Source organism: Alligator sinensis, unplaced genomic scaffold, assembly GCF_000455745.1.
Source record: "Alligator sinensis unplaced genomic scaffold, ASM45574v1 scaffold1014_1, whole genome shotgun sequence".
NCBI classification, from domain to species: domain Eukaryota; kingdom Metazoa; phylum Chordata; order Crocodylia; family Alligatoridae; genus Alligator; species Alligator sinensis.
The window spans coordinates 282,584-304,334 of NW_005842692.1; the positions used below are offsets into that span (position 1 = coordinate 282,584).

The 21,751-nt window shown below is 42.3% G+C and overlaps 1 protein-coding gene across 1 annotated transcript in view; it reads left to right on the forward strand.

Moving 5' to 3' along the window:
- The window catches only part of NBEA (neurobeachin), an 827,350-nt gene that overhangs the window by 262,441 nt on the left and 543,158 nt on the right, over window positions 1-21,751 (forward strand). The window contains exons 4-7 of the mRNA XM_025215995.1: window positions 8,190-8,421; window positions 17,325-17,425; window positions 17,674-17,769; window positions 20,257-20,378. Coding sequence (XP_025071780.1) covers window positions 8,190-8,421; window positions 17,325-17,425; window positions 17,674-17,769; window positions 20,257-20,378 — 551 coding nt within the window. The remainder of the gene's footprint in view (window positions 1-8,189; window positions 8,422-17,324; window positions 17,426-17,673; window positions 17,770-20,256; window positions 20,379-21,751) is intronic.

A 21,751-nucleotide genomic window follows, 5' to 3' on the forward strand; every position in this document is an offset into this window, starting at 1 on the left:
AGCTTCCCAATGAGGATAGGGTGCAAAACTGTGTCGAAGGCCTTCCTAAAGTCCAGAAAGATGACATCAGCCTTGGCTCCCGCGTCCAGGCAGTGTGTGACCTGGTCATAGAAGGCTACGAGGTTTTTCAGGCAGGATCTACCTGTGACAAACCTGTGCTGGTTTCCCCTCAGCATCGTTTCCCCTGCTGGACCTTCACAAATGTGTTCTTTGATTATTTTCTCTAGCATTTTTCCAGGAATAGAGGTAAGATTGACTGGCCTAAAGTTACCCAGCTCATCCCTTCTCCCTTTCTTGAAAATGGGCACCACGTTGGCCCTTATCCAGTCCTCAGGGACCTGGCTGGAGCACTACGAGTGCTCAAATCTGGCCTGCCAGGTACTTTCATCCAGCCTGCAGGTACCCACCAACAAATTGTACTCCACCCAGCCCTTTTGCCCATGAGGGTGGGAGCGAGGTGCCCATGTATACATGCACCCTGCAACATACCCTGCTGAGCCTCACTCCCACCCTCATGGGTGGAAGGGCCCAGCCCAGCCAGCAGCAGCTTCTGGATGGGGCTGCTGCTGCCACTGCTGCAATCACCCTGGGTGGAACTACTTGGCTTCCCTGGCATCCCGCCCATTCCAGGTAGCACGTAGGGAAGCAGCGGAGGCAGGGGCAAGGCAGAGTTAGAGCTGGGTGGGGGCAGGGAGTGTGGGGCTGGGGCTGGTGGCAGCATGGAGCCCGCGCCCATGGGGGCAGTGGGAGTGCAGAACTCGGTGGGCAGGGTGTGGATGTGAGGAAGTGTGACTGGGGGTGTGTGGGGAACCCCCACACATTCCCCCACATGGAGCGCAGCCCTTATTGCCAGCAGCAGCAGCAGGTGAAGGTGTTCGGGGGCTCTTGTGCCCTGCACAGGTGTTGGCGCCTAGCAGTGCACAGCTCTGGTCAGTGCTGCCATGTGGGGGTGAGGAGCACAGCCTGCACAGTCTGCCTCTATCGTGGGTGCTCCATGCGACACACATGCAGCTCCCACACTCGCACGGTGCTGGAGGAAGCCCTGTGCTGGAGCTGGCTGTCTTCCCCACACCCTGTAGTGCAGGTCTCAGGACTTTGCAGGGAAGCAGGGGCCAGAGCTCCCCTCCACTTCTGGTGGAGTCCTGGGACCCGTGCAGCAGGTGGCAGGGAAGGTAGCCGGCACCAGTGCGGTGCTTCCCTTGGTGCCACGCAAGTGTGAGAGCTGCATGTGCACCATGGGGAGCCTCCATGATATAGGCAGGCTTGGAAGGCTGTGCTTCTTGTCCTCACGCACAGCCCCCACAATTCCCCCACATATACACACCTCCCAACATACGCTATGCACCTGCCAAACGCACACAGCCCCAGCCCCTCACATACTTGCCCACCATACACTCCCACACCCTACGGCACGCACACACCATATATGCAGACACTTGCATCCCCCAACCACACCCCACAAACCCCCTCCACAGTATATAATAGTAGGACTTTATTTTTTAGTTATTATGCAATCACCTATATATAAACTACTCAGACACAAATCGTGACAAATAATTTTTGTAATAAAATTAAAATACGTTATAAGAGGTGTTTGGCTTTTAGTATATGATTTTCTGGTTCCAAGATGGTAACCCCTTGTCCAAAAAGGAGCATTTCCTAGGGACAAGGGGAGGGATTTTTGGTGCCAAAGGCCAGGGGTTAGGGGACTGGACTTCTAGTCTCAGTATATTGACGGGGGGTGGGGCAACTGTCAAGGAACATGGCTACCCATGCGGCCTTTGACAGCTCACCAAAACTCGTTAAGTGGCCCTCCACCCAAAATAATTGCCTGCCCCAGATCTAATCTATAATTGGTCAGTACTAGATACATTTGGTGGAACGATCAGGAACTACCACATTTGGCAAGGTTGCTCCCAGACTTGCCCCTTTAAAAAATCCTGCTTTCCTAATCCCTGGTGTGTTGTCTTTTGCTTTATATCTTATAGCATGAAGCTATTTTATTTTCCAAAATTTCCAAAATATAGTAACTCTGGAAGTAACCATAATTTGCTTCTTGCACATTGTCTTGTATAACAATGCCAAGAATTGCCTCTTGAATCTATCTGTTCAGCTCTTCTGCTTGTATTTCTAGCATTTCAGCCTTTTTGTTGCTGTTCATAAGGGTTTTTTTTGTCCCTTAAGACTTTTCTTTGCTCTCTTAGCATCTATGCTAGATATCAAAGTTTTAATTTTTATTTTGACTATTTTGTTTGGCTTCCTTTTTAAATGACCTTTTCTAAAGTTTTAGTGCACCACTACTACTTTTAGTATATTTCCTTTATTGAGGAAGCTGAATTTAGCAGTGTTGTGGTTACTGTTACTTAGTAGCTCGTGTATACTTACTGCTTGAATTAGTCCCTGAACATTTTTGTTTTGTTCAATAGAAATTCTTACAAATAATATTGTTACTAGAATGTGTAGATTAGTGAATGTCAACTTGTTTAATATAAAGACATGTTTTTATGGCTAAATAATACACACCTGATTAGCATAATAGACTGCAGCAGTTCTCTACAGTCGATTGGTCATTGTGATATAATAACAATACTATGTTCCTACCTATTGGGCAAAAGAAAAATATTTGTAGTAATACTGATGCTGTGAAAAAGCAAGCAAGTCAACCAGTCTGATAACTTTTGCACACATACATATATGAGGTTTTGGCCTCTTAGGGTAAGATTATACATTATAATTAAATCATGTTAAGAGCACTTAAAACTTAAATGATGATACATTAAGACTCATTTAACTAGGACTAAGTGTCCTTTAGGCATTTTAAAGTTATGCCACTTAGGTCATGATTATCTTTGAGCTGAGCCACGTAACCTGAGTGAAGTAAATTTTTGGGAGTTCACCTGAAATAAAACCACCAATTCACAGTTCTTCAGTATCCCAGGAGGCACTGCTTCCAAGTGGGCAAGTTATCATCCAGGACATGATAGCCCTGGACTGACATCTTGCGTAACAGGCAACAGGTGAGTGGGATGGAGTGAATGGGGAGGGAGGAAAAAGAGGTGAAGGGGGTATGGCAGCCAGGGAGAGGGGGACATGGAGAAGGGTGAGGGGGACAGGATTTGAGGGGAGAAAATGGAGGGGAGGGGGAAGTGGGGAGTGGGTGCAGAACTGCTGGGTTGCTGCCCCCTGTGCTCCACAAATTGCCTCCTGACCTTCAAACTGTATCCTCCACTCGCAGATTGCTCTCTTGCCATCCCAATTGCCCCCTCTACTCCCATCAACCCCTCCACTTCTGGATCATTGCCTTGTCACCCAAGTAAGCCTGAGAGCAACACAGGTGTTGGGGGGGTTCCCCTTTTCTGACCTGCTTTTGGGGTCTCTGCAGACCGCTCTGTCCCTGTGAGCCCAGGTCCAGCCCATGCCAGGCCCTGAAATTGAAGGGGAGGCAGCAGGGAAAAGGAAAGAGGAGGGGAAAGGAGCTGCCAAGCAGCTGCATGGCCTGATGGGGATTGGATTCAGGTATGTGGGAGTAGCACAGGCTTCAGGGAGCCCAGGAGTAGGCAGGGAAGGGGACCCAACCCCACACTGCTGATGCTGCTACTGTAGCTCTGAGGGTGATTGGCATGGCAGGGCAGTGCTCCAGGGGTAGGTGAATGATCCGGGGGTCCAGGCACTGATCCTGGGATGGAAGGGGGATCTGGGGGTTGAAGTGCGTCAGTGAGGTGATTTGGGGAGTGGAAGGGGGTGATCCAAACAGCATGGGGTGGCACCCCCCCACCTCTTTCCCATCTGCTGTCCCTTACCCTCTAACCCCCAGCCTCTACTATGGCTATAGAATTGGCGAGTATGGAGCAAACATACATCCCCTAGCCACATCCCTACTTGTCAGCCTCTAGCAGCAGGTCTGAGCAGTACACATTAGAGTATTAACATGTGACTGATCACTTGTACTAGTTAATTTAACACAGACTAACATCCCTTATAATTTGTACTTGGTAACTCTAATGTGTAATCTCACCCTTAAATTCTTACTTTCAGGTGTAATCTGTATATCATCTGAAGGGAGTATTTTAACCTGAATGCTTGTGCTGGATAATCCAATAGAAGACTTTGTATTATCTTCTTTGTCAATATTTCTAAATGCAGTTTGTTTAAAAAATACTGGTGTCTAAAAGATTTTGAACTAATACTGGGATTTTTATAACTAGCAAATCTTCAAGATACGTTTGGGATTCAAGGTTATTGGGAAATACTGTTGCCCTTTCTGCTAAAAGCAAAGCAAGAACTCCTTTTTTCTTTTTTGGTTTGTGGAAGAAGCACTCTAACACAAGTCCCATGGGTCTGCAATTGCTTACTGTGAGAAATTTGCCTCCTATTTGTATCTGCTTTAACTACTGTCTGCTTCTATCCAGAATCTAGCAAGACTAAACTGCAATGGAATGAATGTTGAACAGTGTTTGTACTGAAGAGAAAATGTGAATGAGTCTAAATGTTATCAAAGCTGTTTCTTCAATGTGAATGTTAATGAAATGTTTATATTATTTCAGATTATCCCATTCTAGAACAGTTACTGGAAAAAGCAGTTGTTACTACTGAAATAGAATCATGATTTCTCACCTCCCAAAAAACGACTTTTATTCTTTTGTCTTGACTATTTCATGACTAAAAAATTCACCTTAAAAGTTTTTCCTGTTTTTATTGTAAAACTTTGATTACCCAGAGTACCCAGTATAAATGAATCAATTGAAGTAATGAATTTTCTTTTACATTTAAAACTCATCAGGAATCTAAAATCCAAAATGTAACAACATTCAAAGTAACAGGTTGATTTGCATGTAAAATGACCATCTCTAGAGACTGAAGTGGTAGTCAATTGATTTAGTATTTATTACATTTAGAGCTATGCATTAGAACATTTTAGATCAGTTATTATTAGTAACTTATTGGTAAAGTAAGATGTATTCTTGAGTGAGAGTGGAAACCTGAGTTGATCCCTACTTAGCAATAGTAGTTAGATCTGAGGAGCAGTAGTTGAGCATATCACGACCATAAGAAAAAGATACTTGCGTTCAAGCTGGCCTACCCATATGAAAAGATTTACATCGGGGTGTCAAATGCACCTGGAGCCTCGGGCTGGATCTGGACTGTGGGGTTTCTCTTGGGCCAGATCCAGCTTGGGGAACAGAGAGGGTTCCTGTGACCATGATGATGGTGGTAACTGCAGCTGCAGGTCCAGAGGTTGCAAGCAGTCTGGTGGCAGGGGGGAACCAGGGACAACTGCGGCAGCAAGTCAAGCACTGCTGACAGTCATGGGCAGTGGAGCCAAAGGGCCCAGTGTTCTGCAGTAGGCCATGTCCCCCAACTTCGGGTAGTCTGCCAAACTGGATAGAAAGGCTTCACCATATGTTTGACACCTGTGATTTGCATGATGCTTCATATCTGCCTCCTGAATTAGTTGTGATCTGTAGGCTGTTTAGGAAATGCTTTCTCCTCTTGATCAGACAATGAAAATTGAAGTTGTCATAAAGTTATTGTAGAATACTTTTATTTTTAACGTACAATCTTTGAGATTAAATACAGTTAATATAACTATCATAAGAGAAATCAATTATGCAAATATATTTAGCACTGGCATTTCAGTTATGCCTTCATTCATTAGCAAAAAAAGCTACCATGAGCCACTTTTGAAATAAGTTATTCTGATTGTCTGGGGTTTCTGAAAGTATTTCTCCTTTCAGAGATCTTCAAGGTTGCTGGTTGTTAGGCAATGTGGCTAATGTTCTTTTCTTTCTGGACTGAAGGAAGGTGCTTGCCATTAAAAATGGCAGATAAAATTGGAAAAAAAATATTTGAAAAGATTACATTTTATCCAGTTGATTTGATCTCTCAGTGATTGCCTCTTAAAATTTAGTAGTGCAGTACTGGTGGTTGGGTGTAAATCTAGTCTCTTCCAGCTGTATTTGCTAACTGAAAAGTGTTATCCATTTCATTTACTTATTTCCTTTACTCTCCATGTCCATTAGCTATAGTATTAATTCAGAGTGAAAGCTCACTGGCTTGGACTTTCCACTTTTAGGCAACCTTATGGTCAGTTAATTGTTCATTTTTAAGATGTGTCTTGGTCCTCGGGGAAAACATTTTTCTTTTCCAAGAAGTGCAGACAGGTGCTGTTACTCTAAATCCATTCTTCTGAATGGCAGTACAACTCATTCTGTTACTTGGTCTAAGGAGGATTGCAAAGATATCCTTGATATCTTAAAGTGTACTATATAACATTGTGACAAAATTTGAAGTAATTTCTTATGTTCTCAGTGGCCATATGACTTGGTGGGTGGGTTTTTCAGACTACATTGCTCTGTCATTTTAGTTGTTTGAGAGATGCAGTTAGCTAGCTGAATCAAACAGAAGGCAGGATAGATTTGCATCATGTAGACTAACTATATTAGAGCTATATAGCACAAGCTTTTGTGAGCTGGAGCTGACTTCATCAGATGCTGTGAAAAGTCATGCACAGACTAGTGCATAAAATGGAGGGAGTAATTTGAATACAAGGTAGAAAGGGAGGAGGGTTAGGAGGTGGGCAATGTTGGGAAATGCAACAGGCAAAGAACCCTAGGAATAAAGGATTCACAAAAGCTAATCTGTGTAATGGGGTAAGAATCTGTAGTCCTGTTTAAAACATACTCAACAAACTGTGTTGCTGCTACATTATTTTGAAACCAACTGACCTTCACTACCTTCACACCATCAGCTCTCATCCTAAGTACACCACAAACTCCATGGTCTACAGTCAAACTCTTTTTTATAACTCTGTCTGCTCTGATCTCACTGCAGATCTGGAACAGGAATTCCAACAGTTACAATACAGTCCCCAAATTGTTGCCACTGAGGTCTGAAACTCAGGCCTCATGCCAACCTGCTACCATCCCAACCCAGGAACAAGAACCAGAGTCCCCCTGGTTGTCACCTACAGCCCTCAGCTTGAACACCTTAGACACATCATTAATGACCTCCAGCTACTGGAAAAGGGCAACTATCTCAGGTTTGCCATGTGGGGCAAACCTGCCCTGGCTTACAGACGGGTCCCCAATCTCAAACTCTCAAGCAACAGACAACCTAACTCCAATTCTCAGCAAGGCATCAGGCCATGCAGTGGACTCTTATGTCTGCTGTGCCCTGTCACTGATAGAGACCACATCATCAGTGGACCGAATAACCTGGATTATAACATCCAAGGTTCATTTACCTGCATCTCTACCAATGTCATATACCTGCCATCACCTGCTTACAGTGCCCCTCTGCTGTCTACATTTGATTAATGGGGCAATCTCTATGTGAAAGAATGAGTGAGCATTGATCTGACATCAACTCCAGAAAAACACAGAGGCTTGTGGCAGAACATTTTAAAGTCCCTGGACCACCATTACTGATCTCAGCATAGCTCTTCTTAAGTAGAAAACCTTTAAAAAATATTTGAATAGGCAATTATGGAACCAGAAATCATCCATAGACTGGATTGTTAGATGTAGTTTAAACAGGGACTATGGATTCTTATCCCTTTACGTGGACTAATTTTTGTGATTCATTTGGTTCCTATGTAGTCTTTGCTTTTTGCCTCTCCCAGCACTGCCCCTTTTCCCCTCCCTTTCTACCTTATATTCAACTCACTCTCTCTATATTTTATAAACTGGTCCATGCATATCCTTTCACAATATGTCCTTTTGTGAGTTACAGCTCACTAAAGCTTGTGCTATAATTTAGTTCTAATGTAGTTAATCTATAAGGTGCAAATCTACCTTGCCTTCCATTTTAGTTGTTTTCCAGATCTTTTGCCACAGAGCCATGTGTCTTGATAGTGCATTTATTATGATTGCCTTCCTCAGTACTCAGAAACTATTTGACACTGATAGAAGCAAGGATCTAAAGAGATGCGAGAAGTGAGGTTTTTTTTTTTTTGTGGTATCTTTTATTGGATACCAGCTGTGTTGTTGGGATATTAGACAAGCTTTCCAGCCCGTAGTGACCTCCTTCAGGTCTGGGGAAGAAGCCATTATGGCCTATACTAAATTATTAGGTGGCTTGTTCTACTTAAAAAGATTCAGCCATGGGAGTTGTACCTGTCACTCAATTAATCAATAACAAACCTATATAGTTTACATTGTAACACTTCTATTTTTCTCTTTTGTTTTTAGCTGGTTGGTGGAGAATTTGATCTAGAGATGAACTTTATTATCCAGGATGCAGAAAGCATTACATGTATGTCAGAGCTTTTAGAGCACTGTGATGTAACGTGCCAAGCAGAAATCTGGAGTATGTTTACAGCCATTCTACGTAAAAGTGTCCGTAATTTACAGACCAGCACAGAAGTTGGCTTAATTGAGCAGGTACTGCTGAAGATGAGCACAGTGGATGACATGATTGCAGGTATAATTTATTGATTAATAAATGTAACTTTAATGTTTATTGAACAATCAGATATTTATAATGTAGTAGTTACTTATACTTACATATATTATTTAGCTAGTATTGAATGTGTCATCTATATTGCATCAACTTTAGATAAGTATAGTAGACAAAGAATCTAAAAAATGTTGATTTAGTTTAGTTAGCTTGCATATTTATTTTGAAGAGAAAAACAGGATCTTGATAAAATAGGGCAACTTTCAAAGTGTTTAAGAACTTTTCTCACATATATTATTGTATGTGAAAAATTATTACAGTATTTAGAAACTGCATAATACCAATTATAAGAAAGATTAAAGGAAGAACAATGTTATGGCTCACTTTCACATTGTAGCATTCTTTATGTGGTAAATTGAGAGCACACTAGAAATAATTATTCATGTGAATGGAATATTTTATTTCTGGATAAATGTAATCAATTTTATTTGTTTCTATTTTAATTTTGCTGCCTATCTATTAAAGTACATCCATGTTCTCTGTAGTTTGCTTTTAATTTTTGTATCACCAGCTTATCATTTTTTTTCTCATTTGTTTTTTAATATATTTGCTTTCCTGATAGTAAATACAAAATATCTCATTTGCACACGTATGCAACTAGTGGGGGTTAAGGACAATGTTGCACAGTTGATCTTTCTAATTTACCATTGTGTTTTGTCTTTAATTCATATCTTTAGTCATTATTCAGTTTTCTTGGTTGAAAATAATCTTAGGTATTCTGGAAAGATGGGCTGTTTCCACTTCTAAAACATGATTAGTAGGGGTTTCAAAACAGTTTTACATTTTGATTCTTTGTTTTTGCTGGGAGGAAATGGAATAAGAATTCAGTAAGCCATCTGAGCTCTGTCAGCTCAGGGTCTAGTAAGCCCTTTTCTGTGTATTCTAGTTTTCTGTTTAATATAGTACACTTGACCTTTAAAGAAGAAGTATGCATAATATTTTTTAATACATGATGAGTTTCCTTTTCCATAAATTCCAGCTGCCTTATCAACAGGGATCCTGGTTTTCTCTGATTAAAAAATTGAAAATTCTATTATAAAAAAGATACAAATTCTCTAATGAAACAAAATGCTAATTCTCTGCTTTAAAACCCCAAATCCATGATGAAAATGAAAGGCCACTATGTATATAGGTATCAGTTGAAAACAATGTTTTACTGATATATTTACACTTTTAAAGCAGTTTGGAAGCCTACCAGTACCGTGATCAGTATAATAAAATACATTCTAAATACCTATATATTTTGGCATTTGATTTTGGGTTTTTCATGATGGAAAATCAAAGCTCCTGCTGAGACCATTCTGTATACCCCAAGGAATTATACACAGAAAAATTCAAAATTGTGCACAGGAAAACTCAAAATCATGCAAAATGAATTACTTTTATTTATTTATTTATTGTTTACAAATTAAAGTAAATATAGCACTATTTGAACCTTCTTTAGAAATATAAGCATGTACTTTGTATGGTTGGGGGTGTGGGGTGTGTGTGGGGGGATTTGTGAAGTTGTGGGGATGTGTATGGGGTTTGTGGGAGGTTGTGGGCATGGGGGTTTGTGGGTGGGTATGGGGTTTATGGGAGCATTTGTGAAGTGGTGTGGGGGTGTGTATGGAAGTTGTGGGCAGGTGTGGGGTTTGGCCAGTTGCCCAGCGGCAGCAGGCAACGAGCCCTCGGGGCATTCATGGCTGTGGCAGGCAGAGCCCCCGGCAGCACGTATCTCTGGCTGAGTCCCAGGGCCTACACATGCTGGCATGGAGCCAGCCCAACCTGCTGGTGTATGTTTTCGGGCCAGAATGGGCTGGCACCATGCCAGCATGTGCAGATCGCGGCACTATAGGAGGGAGCCATGCATCTTCGGGCCAGGCGGGCTTCGCGCCTCCATGTGGGGCTTCCAGTACTCCAGTGGAAAGCTGCCCATGTATGCAAGCAGTTGCCCACCCGACCCGATGGTGCATGATTCCATGCCTCCATGTGTGGCTTCCTGCCTGGCCCGATGGCACACAGCTCCTGGTTCATGTGCTATTGGGCTAGCTCTGCCCTCTGCATGGGGTTTTCCATGAACACTTCCCTGCTCCCTCAGCCCCCACATACACATTCCTGCCCTGCCCTTCACCCACACTGCCTGCTCTTTGCACAGCTCCCAACCCTCCCCCACCCCTGGCAGTCGCCTGCACCCACCCCACAGGGCCCTCCCAGCCCTGCAGGTACCCTGCATCCCTGACCCACAAGCCCCACTTACCTCATAGTTTCATAGTTTCATAGTTGGTAGGGTCAGAAGGGACCTGAGCAGATCATCAAGTCCGACCCCCTGCCATGGCAGGAAAAAGTACTGGGGTCAAACGACCCCAGCAAGGTGTTCATCTAGCCTCCTCTTAAAGATCCCCAGGGTAGGAGCCAGCACCATTTCACTTGGAAGTTGGTTCCAGGTCCTAGCCCCCCTGACAGTGAAATAGCGCCTCCTGATGTCTAGTCCGAATCTACCCTCTGCCAGCTTGTGACCGTTATTTCTAGTCACTCCTGGTAGTGCTCGGGGGAACAGGGACTCCCCCAATGCCTGCTGGTCCCCTCTGACTAGTTTGTAACAGGCCACTAGATCCCCCCTCAGCCTTCTCTTGTGGAGGCTAAACAGGTTCAGGTCCCTTAGCCTCTCCTCGTAGGGCCTGCCCTGCTGCCTCCTAATCATGCGAGTGGCTCTCCTCTGGACCCGCTTCAAGTTGTCCACATCCCTCCTGAAGTGCGGCGCCTAGAAGTAGATGCAGTACTTCAACTGCGGCCTGACCAGTGCCGCAGAGACGGGGAGGATCACCTCCTTGGACCTGCTTGAGATGCATCTGTGGATGCATGACAAGGTGTGGTTGGCCTTCCTGATTGTGTCCCCACACTGTTCATTTTGGCATCAATAAGGCTCCAGGAGGGGAAGTGAATCTGAACCAAGCCCTGGTGACTGAGACTCTCAGGCCTCGCTCCTTCCCCTTCTCGCTGGCTCTCGGGATAGGGCTTAGGGTTTGCTGCCCTTTTTGCAAGAAGCTCCTGCAGGCTAGAACTCTGCCAGCCTGGAGAAAGCTCTTTGCAAAAGTAGAAAATCCTTGGGTACCTCTATTAAAATGAGAAATCCACTTTTTTTCTCTGTTAAAAGGGGAAAATCCATGTTTTTTTCCATGGGAAACAGAAAACCCAGATCCCTGCTCATCAGATAGGAACTCCAACAGTTAAAGCTTATCTAGATGATTATTTTATTTATGCCCACATTTTTCCAAAGTGCATTAGAGAGGATATCAATATGTAGTTTTTGCCAAATATAATTTAGAGCTTAAATTTAGGTAAGAGTTACTATCTAATCAGCAGAGAAGATGGAAAAGGATTAGTATAAAAAAGAGATGAAAATGTGATTACTCAGGCACATGCATCTCAGGGAGAGTAGTCTTCAAAATATTAAGCTATAATATTAAAAAGCTGTATTTAATATAGGCAAAGTTAGATCCATCAGTGAAATATTCACCTCATTTTGCAGTCTTCATAATTATGGTTTTTATTATTTTATATAGTATATTATTTACTCTTTTCAGAGTCCAAGCATTTATTTCACATCATTCAAAACTGTAGATCAAATCATTTCTACTAAGGAGTAGGAGCTGGTTACCCACTTTTAACATCACTGAGGACACAGGGACAAATTGTCACTTTAAAGTACATGCACATAAGTACTTGAACCCTCATAAGTGTCTACCAGCTGATCCAGTATAGCTGTCCTGTTTGCTCACTTCCATTTCTCAGTAAACAAAGCTAAACTTTGTGATTTACCCCTGACTGAAACAAATAATAAATCATTGCTGTTTAGCTTCCATTTACTGTAAAATAGGGCAGACAGATGAAAAAGCTACAGTTGATTCATCTGAGTGGTGGTAAGTCCTTCCCTGCTCAGTCACTGTAATTGTTCTGTTTGTTCCTGCAAGAGAACACCACAAACTCTTGAGCTCTGTGTTTAAATGCTTGAGCTCAGTAGGTGTTTTGTACCGTGCAGTGAAGGTTCACAAACTCAAGACAGTGTTTTGCAACTACAGATGCTTTATCAAACATGCTCTGTTGCTAGAACTTTTCAAAATGTTGAAGTGGTGCCTAACGGAAGGGGCAGTCAAGTTCCAGGTCATGTAGTTCTGATTAAATAATCCCCTACTCTTTTTGTTTCTCCCCTGAAATCCAGGCAGCCAATGTTCACACAGATTCCAACTCTACAAAGCCATCAAACAAACAGTTGAGACTTCCACTTCCTAGGACTTCATGTAGTTTCTGCGAACAATCTCAATATAACTCTGGTGGTGTCTGTGTTAGAGGCAGAAGCTCAAACCTTTTGTATAATTAATGATTATAGAATTCAAGATAGTGTTCTATCTAGTTTATTGAAGTGACTGGGAATTAAAAAGTACTTTGAGGTTGCAAATATTGGCAGAAGTCCTGGATGCCCCATCAATGAATGGCAAGAACACTCATTCTATCAGTTCTTCTAAAAATGTTTCCCTGCCTCACTGTATCACTTCAGAGGTTTGTTTTTGGGTTTTTTTTTGGTTTTGGGGGGGAGGGGCGGGTGTTTGGGTATTTTTGAGAAACCTTCCATAAACGTATTCTCATCTTTCCCCCTATGGAACTGAAAAGGGAGAAACTGTATTTTCCAGGTCGATTTAAAAAAGTTACAGTTGTTTGTCATAATTTTGATAACATGGCAGCTCAGAACGGATACCCATTTCCTCAGGAAGGCTTGCATACATGGTGAAAAGGAACTGAACAGAAGTCCATTGGACCATTAAGGAAGATTGAATGGATAAGAGACCTGCAGGACTTATGAAGTTTTTCCCCCCTCCCCCGTCCTTTAGCTTTACTACTCCTCAAGGTGATTGGATGTCTTTAGATCTTGCCAAAGCTGCTTTGCCCTGCCATTCCCATCAACTTTCCAAAAAGGATGAGTGTGAAGTTTGGTATAGTGAAGATTCTCATGGCAAATTACAATGAGGGACTAACTACTGCTGAGTGCTAGGAAGCTGGTACCATGCTTTTCCAAAAATCTTGAACAGTCTGTCACTGATGGGCTCAATTTTTGCTGCTGGCTTTTGTCAGCTGCAAAGGCCAGTGATCCTTCTTGCATGTCAGGAATTGTTTTGAGATGTACCTAGAAAGACACTTTTTGATCAACAAAGAACTGACATATGTTCTGGGTAAAAAGCACTTTGCACTGAGAAGAAAGTTGATTCTCTTTGGGTGGTAGTAAGTCATGAGCTATCCAACATTTGAAACACTTCACTATCTGAGATTGTGCAGAAGCTATGACGGGGAAAGAAAAAAAAAAAAAAAAGAAGCTTTTATTGCCTTCAGAGTTAGATGAGTGCCGGTGATACTCTAATCTTTGTCCCAGAAGCACTGCCTGTCTCAGTTCATTTGTGAATACCAAGGGTGTTCAACCTTCAGCCTGCAAGCCAAATTCAGCCGCAGAGCCATGGCATCCAGCCCATGGAGATGCTCGTGGGCCAGAAGATTTGGCAGTGGGCAAGGAGTGGAAGCATTATGCATCCAGGTCCAGCCCTGCCTGGGCCATTGCCATACAGCAGGATCAGGACTGGGCCTGTCCCTCACACATCTGGATCGGGCTGGGCTGCTCCCCATTTTCTCCTCACACCTGAACATCTGGCTCAGGGCCAGAAGTCTGCCCCTCTACCTGCTGTGTGTCCAGATTGGGGCTGCTCTGCCTCACTTCTACCCCCTCCACATGTCCATATTGGGATTGGGCCGCTTTCTGTCCCCCCACATATCTGGATTGGGGATGCTTTATCTCCCCCTGCCCCCTGTGCATCTGGATCAGGTCCAGGCTGCTTTCCGCCCTTTTCCTGGGAGGGCAGTTTAGGCTTGAGCTGCACATTCCGCTGTGGTCAGATCAGGGCTCTGCTGCACCAGTCCAATATACCGGATCAAACCCACCAGTTGAATCTGGCTCATGGATAGACCTGGCACCGCCCATCCAGCCCATAGGGCAAAAAGGTTGGGCACCACTGGTGTATATAATGATAATTCCATGGAAGAGAAGTTGAGCCATTCAACAGTGCAGACAAAAGATTACTAAAATGCCTACATAAGTGAATGCCAGATAGTTTTAACATTTATGCAGCATTTTCTTTAGAGAAAAAGTTTAATTTACAGGACAGGACTAATGGTGGAGGCTCTCTGCTACAACATATTCTGTGGCAGGACCATGCAACTGGCTACCCATGGGCAACATGCCTGTGTGGGCTTAAACTGTGGCCCATGGGAGTTGTTGACTTGGCTACCAGAGCTGCTGTGTTGACCCAGCTCCAGAACCCAGGGGGGAATGCTGCTGCTGTTCACCTTTGTACCACCTGCCTGCCACTGAATTCACAGTCTTCATTTGCCAGTGGTGACTCAAACCAGCAAAAGGGGAAAGTGTGGGTAGTGGTGGCAGCATTCAACACCTGTGTCCTGGAGCCATGCTAAGTCACCACCTGTTACCAGAGGTGCTTTATCTGGCCGATGAGAAGCCCCATGCTATCATAAATTAGACAGCCTTGTTTTAGGATTGGCAAGATGGTCTACTGACTGACAGTTATATGACTCCAGTCAAGAATATTCCATAAAGCCAAAAAACATATTACTGTTTCTTTCCCTTGAGTCTCACCACCTTTTTTGCATTTTAGTCATGCTGTTGGTACTTACTGTAAACCTCTTAGTTTTTATGTTCCATATGTACCTGAATCCAAAATGACTTTGAATTTAAGATACTTCCTCTTCCCCCCAGTAATTTGTAAATTTCCATGTATAGAACCTAATTATTGGGGGTTGTCTTAAATTTGTTCCACTCCCTGCCCCTCCACCTCACTGCTGTGGCAAGGAAAGCAGCAGTCAGGGGGCAGGCAGGTGGGTCCCCACTCCTTTCCCCTCCCTGCCTGCCCTCCTCCATGTTTCTGCTTGCCTCCCTGCAAGCTCTATCCACATAGTCACTGCTCCCACAACCCCTGAACACTTGACCTTCTGTGGCCTGTGCCTTCTCCTTCCCCGTCCTGCCATTTAACTTCTATGGTCACTGTGGCTCTGAGGCACTTGGGTAAATTTCATATTTTTGTTCAGACTGCAGATGAGCAAAAGTAGTTTAAAAAAAAAAAGTAACTTTTACTATTTTTCCCATTCTCTTCTTCCACAAACATAGTTGAAGAGTTTTATTTAATAACTTAAAGCACTCCTCATGGTTCATGCCCAGTAGGTGATAAGTAATAAGCAAATGAAGGTGGCTCTTAACGTGCAAACGTTTAGGTTACCTTCATTAATGGTACTTCTGTAACCTTTCTCTAGATATGTTAATGAAAAATAACTTTTTTGTGATTGGGTTTTGGTTAATAAATTCTTGTAGAAGCATATCTTAAATCTTGCTTGCAACATTTAATCCAAACCTGGTTTATGCATCATACTTAACCAGTCTCCATAGGATCATGTCACAGATGGCTGATTAGCTTTTCTGAAGGTTTACTCGGTTCATAAGCTATTAAGTTTTATAATGAGAAGATCATATAGTTATAACAAGTGTCTAATCCCATTTTGTAAATAAGTGAAAAGTGAAATTAAGGGGAGGAGGAAGAACAGAGAAATACCTTTTCTCATCTTTAATATATTTTAAATACTGAATACAGCAGGTTTTACTGTAATAACTACCATATCTCCAGTCTATCTATGAAATCTCTTACTTCCATACAGAATACTCTGTGTTTCATCTATAAACACGTCTGAGAACTGTGGAAGAATTCATAACTAAGCCATTTAAGAAAAAAATGAAATAGTAGTGCTCTCTTAAGTAGTATTGAGCATAGTAACTAGACAGATACAATGTGGCATTTACCATTAATGTTCAGTTGGTATTGTATATGAGTTCCAGTTGGCCTTAGTCGGCTCGTTTTAAACCTTTTCTCCAGCAGAAACTGCTCCTTGGAATGATCATTTTTTGTATTTCAACTCTGAAGGGCTAAGCAACTTTTCTTCCTGCTAGTAACAGTAATCCCAGCTGTTAGCAGTGTAAGGCTTTGAAGAAAGTCAGAGAGCATACTGAAATCCAGGATCCTACCAATTATCCAGATCTTTAGTTTTAGTTAAGATCTGGGATCTGAACTTGTTAATTTTGAACACCACTTATTCCAAAAAAATTAAATTCTTACTTCCATTTACCTTTGTAGTAATTTACCTTTGAGATGCTGTAGTGGACAGTATATCATACATTAGTTCCAGAACACTGCATAATTTTATTGTTTGTTTGAAGGGTGGTCTCTTCTTTTTTTTTTTTCATTACTTTATTTGATGCTTGAAATGGAAAATTCTGAAGTTTTAATGTTGGGTAGCAAAGCAGAGACAACATTGCAAAAAAACCCCATGATGTATAGGGATGCAGTACATCCAGCCTAAAGAACTTTGAGGCATATGCATCTTTGCTCCAAAAAACTAAAAACATGCTACAAGTTTGGTGAAGGAGCCCCTTTAAAGGTTATAGTTAAAAGACTGTAAATAATGAGCTATAAGTTCCTACCATACTACAGTGTTTTGCAATACTCTATGTTGTTGTGCATTGATCTGCTGTTTTTTTCAAAGACTGAAAAGATTTATTCTTAAAATAGATATGTAATACCATTTTTATTTAAAAACAGAACATATTGTAATAGGTTGGTTGGACATTCTGGTGGTTACATACACTAGTTAAGGAAAGTAATGTAATCTGGTTTAAATATTTTAAACGTAATGGAATAGCTGCTGTCAGACTTGTAGTAGTAAAAAATGCTTTGATAAACTAAAGAATTCAAAGTTCAGAATAACTTTATTTTCCTTTGAAGATCTTCTAGTTGATATGTTGGGGGTTCTTGCCAGCTACAGCATCACTGTCAAGGAGTTGAAGCTTTTGTTCAGCATGCTTCGAGGAGAAAATGGAATCTGGGTAAGCTGTGATCAGATAAAGTATTAAGTGTCAGTGCATTAGTGCCTGAGGTTAGCATCAAAAGCCTCTGGGGGCATATAAAGTTGAATTTTTTAATGTTGATTGAATGACTTTTTAAAGTTTCTTGATAACTGCTTTAGAATTAATTGACTGTTTTGTTTGAAAACAGTCCAGTGGCTAAAGTGGCCTCTAGAATGTCTGTAATAAATGGCTGTATTGACATTTCTTCAATTTTATTGTTTTAACAGCCAAGGCATGCAGTTAAACTGTTGTCAGTCCTTAATCAGATGCCACAGAGACATGGTCCTGATACTTTTTTCAACTTCCCAGGCTGTAGTGCTGCAGTAAGTGTTTAACCAAAATACTTCTCTTTCTGGAAACAATTAATTTTTTTTCTTTAGGTTGGGCTTGGAGACTCTCAATAAAAGTAAAATGAGGGTGGGAAAAAACTGGAGTAATGCTGAGGAACCACTCACCTTACAGGATTAAATTCTTGGAGATAGGGGATGAAGGGAAGGTAAATACTAAGAGATGGCTAGGGTCCCCCCTTTTTATGAAAAAAGAATGCTTACTATAATAAATTATTAAAATCTTAAATATTAAAAGAGCAAGTAATAGTCTTTATGGAAACTTTTTAAAACATTTGTAAACTAGTCTCTTTATTTGCCACATAAATAGAATGCATTATGGCAGGACTATCCAAGTTCCTGGCATCTGGGGGCTGCATGCCCCACAGACCACACTAGTGGGGCCTGCACCAGTGGGTGTCATGGACCCCTGGGGCTGCACATTATGTAGCCCAGTGCTTCCCAAATGTTTCCTCAGCATGACCCCTCACTCCCAACCTGAAACCCCTTCCTCCCCAGGTGCCCCTCACTCCTGATCCATAGCCCCTGGCCCTGCCAGTGCTGCTCACTCCCAACCTGCAGCTCACTAGTCCCCCGCAGGTGCCCCAGAGCCAGGGACCTTAGCCCCCTAGCCCCCTCCTCTCCCAGCAGCACCGAAGCCCTGGCTGCCGCCTGTGGGAGGTGGTAGCTGCTGCGGCCTGAGTGGAATGCGGAGCCCAGCTCCCGCCCCATCTCCCCACATCCCCTCCCTTGTGGGCAGCATGGCCGGAGCAGAGCCTGTGGTGGGGAGAGGATGCAGGCTGCCTGCTGTGGTCTTGGGGCTCCCTGCCCTGCTGTCCCCCACCAGGGGCTTCATGGCCCAGTGGACAGAACCTGGCACAGAAGGAAATGCCGTGCTGCCATGGCCACCAAGCTGAGGCACCCCCTACCCACCTGGCAGTAGTAGGGGCACAACTCTGTGCCACTGCTGGTGCTGGTGGCCATGATGGTGTGACACTCCCTCCTGTGCTGAGTCCCGCGTGGGGTTGCGGAGGTGGCTCTTGCCTGGTGCTGATCCAGTCCCATTGCAGTCCTCTGCCCTGCTGTGGGTGCAGCAATCTTGCGACCCCAACCACTGATTTTGCAACCCCATTTGGGGTCACAAGCCACAGTTTGGGAACCAGTGGTGTAGTCCTTGTTGTATTGTGTGCCCCTATCCCTCTCCATTGCACCATGAGTCCCCCTGCTGCACCATATGCCTAAATGCCCCTATCCCCACTACACTGCACATTTCCTACTTCCCCACTGCACATCATGGGCTCTTCTGCTGCACTGTGCCTCTCAGGTGCCCTCTTGAGCTTCCCCAACACTGCAGCCTGCATGACAGTGCACTGCCCTGTCCCTGGGGCAGGGAAGGGGAAGCAAGCGGAAGAGGGAGCCCACCAGAGCTCTTGGGTGCTTCTACAGCCAGAGCAATGCAGGGGGAGCAGCAGTTGGATGGGAGCCTGGGGTCTACAGTTTAACCCTGTGTAGGTTGTATATAGTCCCTAGGCCACCAGTTGGACAGGCCTGCATTATGGAATGCAGTACTGTAAAAAGTTTGTTGGCTCTAGTTTGTGATAACACTAAAAAATTAACCTGTGACTTAATTTGAAATACCTGAGAATGATAAATACTCCACTCTCTCATGCATATTTACTCTGTGCTTGTATAGGGAGGTATCAGTATCAGTTGCCCCAGAACTGATAAACCCTCCTCAGTAGCAACATACATCTTTGATATACCCTTTCCCCTTGCTGTACCACTGTATTGAAATGACAGTACTAAATTTTTGCAGAAATTAGTAACAACTCTAAAAATAAATGACATTTGAGAGGCATGCACTTATGATTTTGGTGCTATTTGAAAGATGTTCTTTTGTATTTATAGTAATGCCTTTCCCGATAATGAAGAAAAAAACCTCCTCTTCCTGACAGAATTCATGATACTGTATCAAATTACACTACATCTAATTTTAACAGCATTCTTGTTTTTGTTGTTGTTCCTAATACAATTTCTTTCTCCCCTCCTCAAAAAATAGAAAAATAATTAAGAAGGTCTCCTACACACAGCAAACTACTTCAGAGTCCTGCGTAATTAAGGGAAATGGCTTTGATACTTATCAAAAGCTGAATTGAAATTTTAACATCTACAGGAATAATTTATTTTTACTATTTTTTTCTGAATATTACTTCTTGGCAATATTCAATAGCTGACTTGATCTGACTCCTCACATTTTCCATGGATTTATGTGCATAGAGAACTGAAAACAAGAAAATATAACAAAGTAATAATTAATGCATTTATACTACAATTGTAGAATTTTCTTGCACCTTTTCACAGCGTTTGCCCCAGCCACAGCAAATCCACACATTTACAGTTAGGTATCTAAGAAATCTTAGTTTAGATAGCAGTCTTTTTAACACAGAATAACAGCATTAATATTAGTTTTCTTCTTTATTTTAGGCAATTGCATTGCCTCCCATTGCTAAGTGGCCTTACCAAAATGGGTTTACTCTTAACACCTGGTTTCGTATGGATCCATTAAACAATATAAATGTAGATAAAGATAAACCCTATCTCTACTGGTAAGTAACTCAAAGCTATATATAAAAAAAATAATTTTGACCTTCCTATAAACAAATGTCTATTTTAAAAACTTTTTTTGTTAAAGCTGCTCCTTTTTGCTAATGTTTGCAGATTTGAATGTCAGTTTACTATGTTATAAACTCTGAAGATTGTGTGTAGTGTTTAGTTCTTATCAAGATAATAAATCTAACAGCACAAAATATGCCTTTCGTTTGAACTATAAAACAAAGTAAACATTATTTGAACTATTCTGAGCAATGCATTTTATGAAGCTACTGTTTGAAGATATCTTTTTGTATTTGAATATATTCTTCTTAATGATATTTAAGAGGCTGTTGTTGATCTTGCTTCTGTGATCTTAAGAGGATTTGCTGCTGTGGGAAGGAAAGCCTATTCATGCTGCAGTCCTTCCTGATTTATTCCTCCATGCTTTTCCTGGAAACAGAGGCATGTACGACAGTTCCACGTGCCCCATCAGACTCTGTTTCTGAGAGATGCCATCTGGGATTGGATGGGGAAGCCCTATGGCACAAGTGGGCTCTCCTGCCTCCTTTAGGCTTATCAGAGAACCCTAAGGCAAGAGAGGAGCACGTGTTCTTGTCACAGCCCTTTCCAGTCTGACTGTGTGAGGCTGTGCAGTTCCACCTGCCTGTGGCTGTGGCAGCAGACTCACCCCAGTTGAGAACCACTGGTGAGGCAACACAACAGTGGTTCTCAACCATGGTAACACCAAATTCAATGAAGGTGAAGAGGGGTGCTCTAAATTTAAGAAGGTTGAGAGCCACTGATCTGGTTATTCATACTTCAGAAAGACAACTATGGTATTTGGGTAATTTTGCTTACAGGTCATTTATACAATTTTACTTCATTTAGACTTTAAGCAGATGATTATGTAAAAATGGTGAATTTTGAAATCTTTTGCTATCTGTCATGAATTCCCATAGTTTCATGAAACAAGCAAAATTGTAATAATATTTAATAGATCAGGCACGGAGGAAGGCACACTACAGAAGCATGGTATGTTAGCATTAATATAGATTTTATGTAGAATAACTGTCTAGTTGTTTAGCATGCAGAAACTTGTGGAAATGATAAAATGATCTGGGCAGAAAATATTTTTTTCATCCTGTAAAATTCTTCCCATTCTGGAATAATTTCAACTGTGTTTACCAGTAATTTTGTATTTTCATAAATCATTTTGAATCTGAAAATAGTTTAAATTAAATGTTTTACCTTTTGAGCCTTTTCAATATTTTGAGGAAAAAAATTGTTCTGTGGTAAGAAAAGGTGTAAGATTTCCTGACCAGCTCTAATGAACAGTTCAAATCTAGTCCTTTTCTCTTGAGGTTCAGAGTAGGAACAACGTGGAATA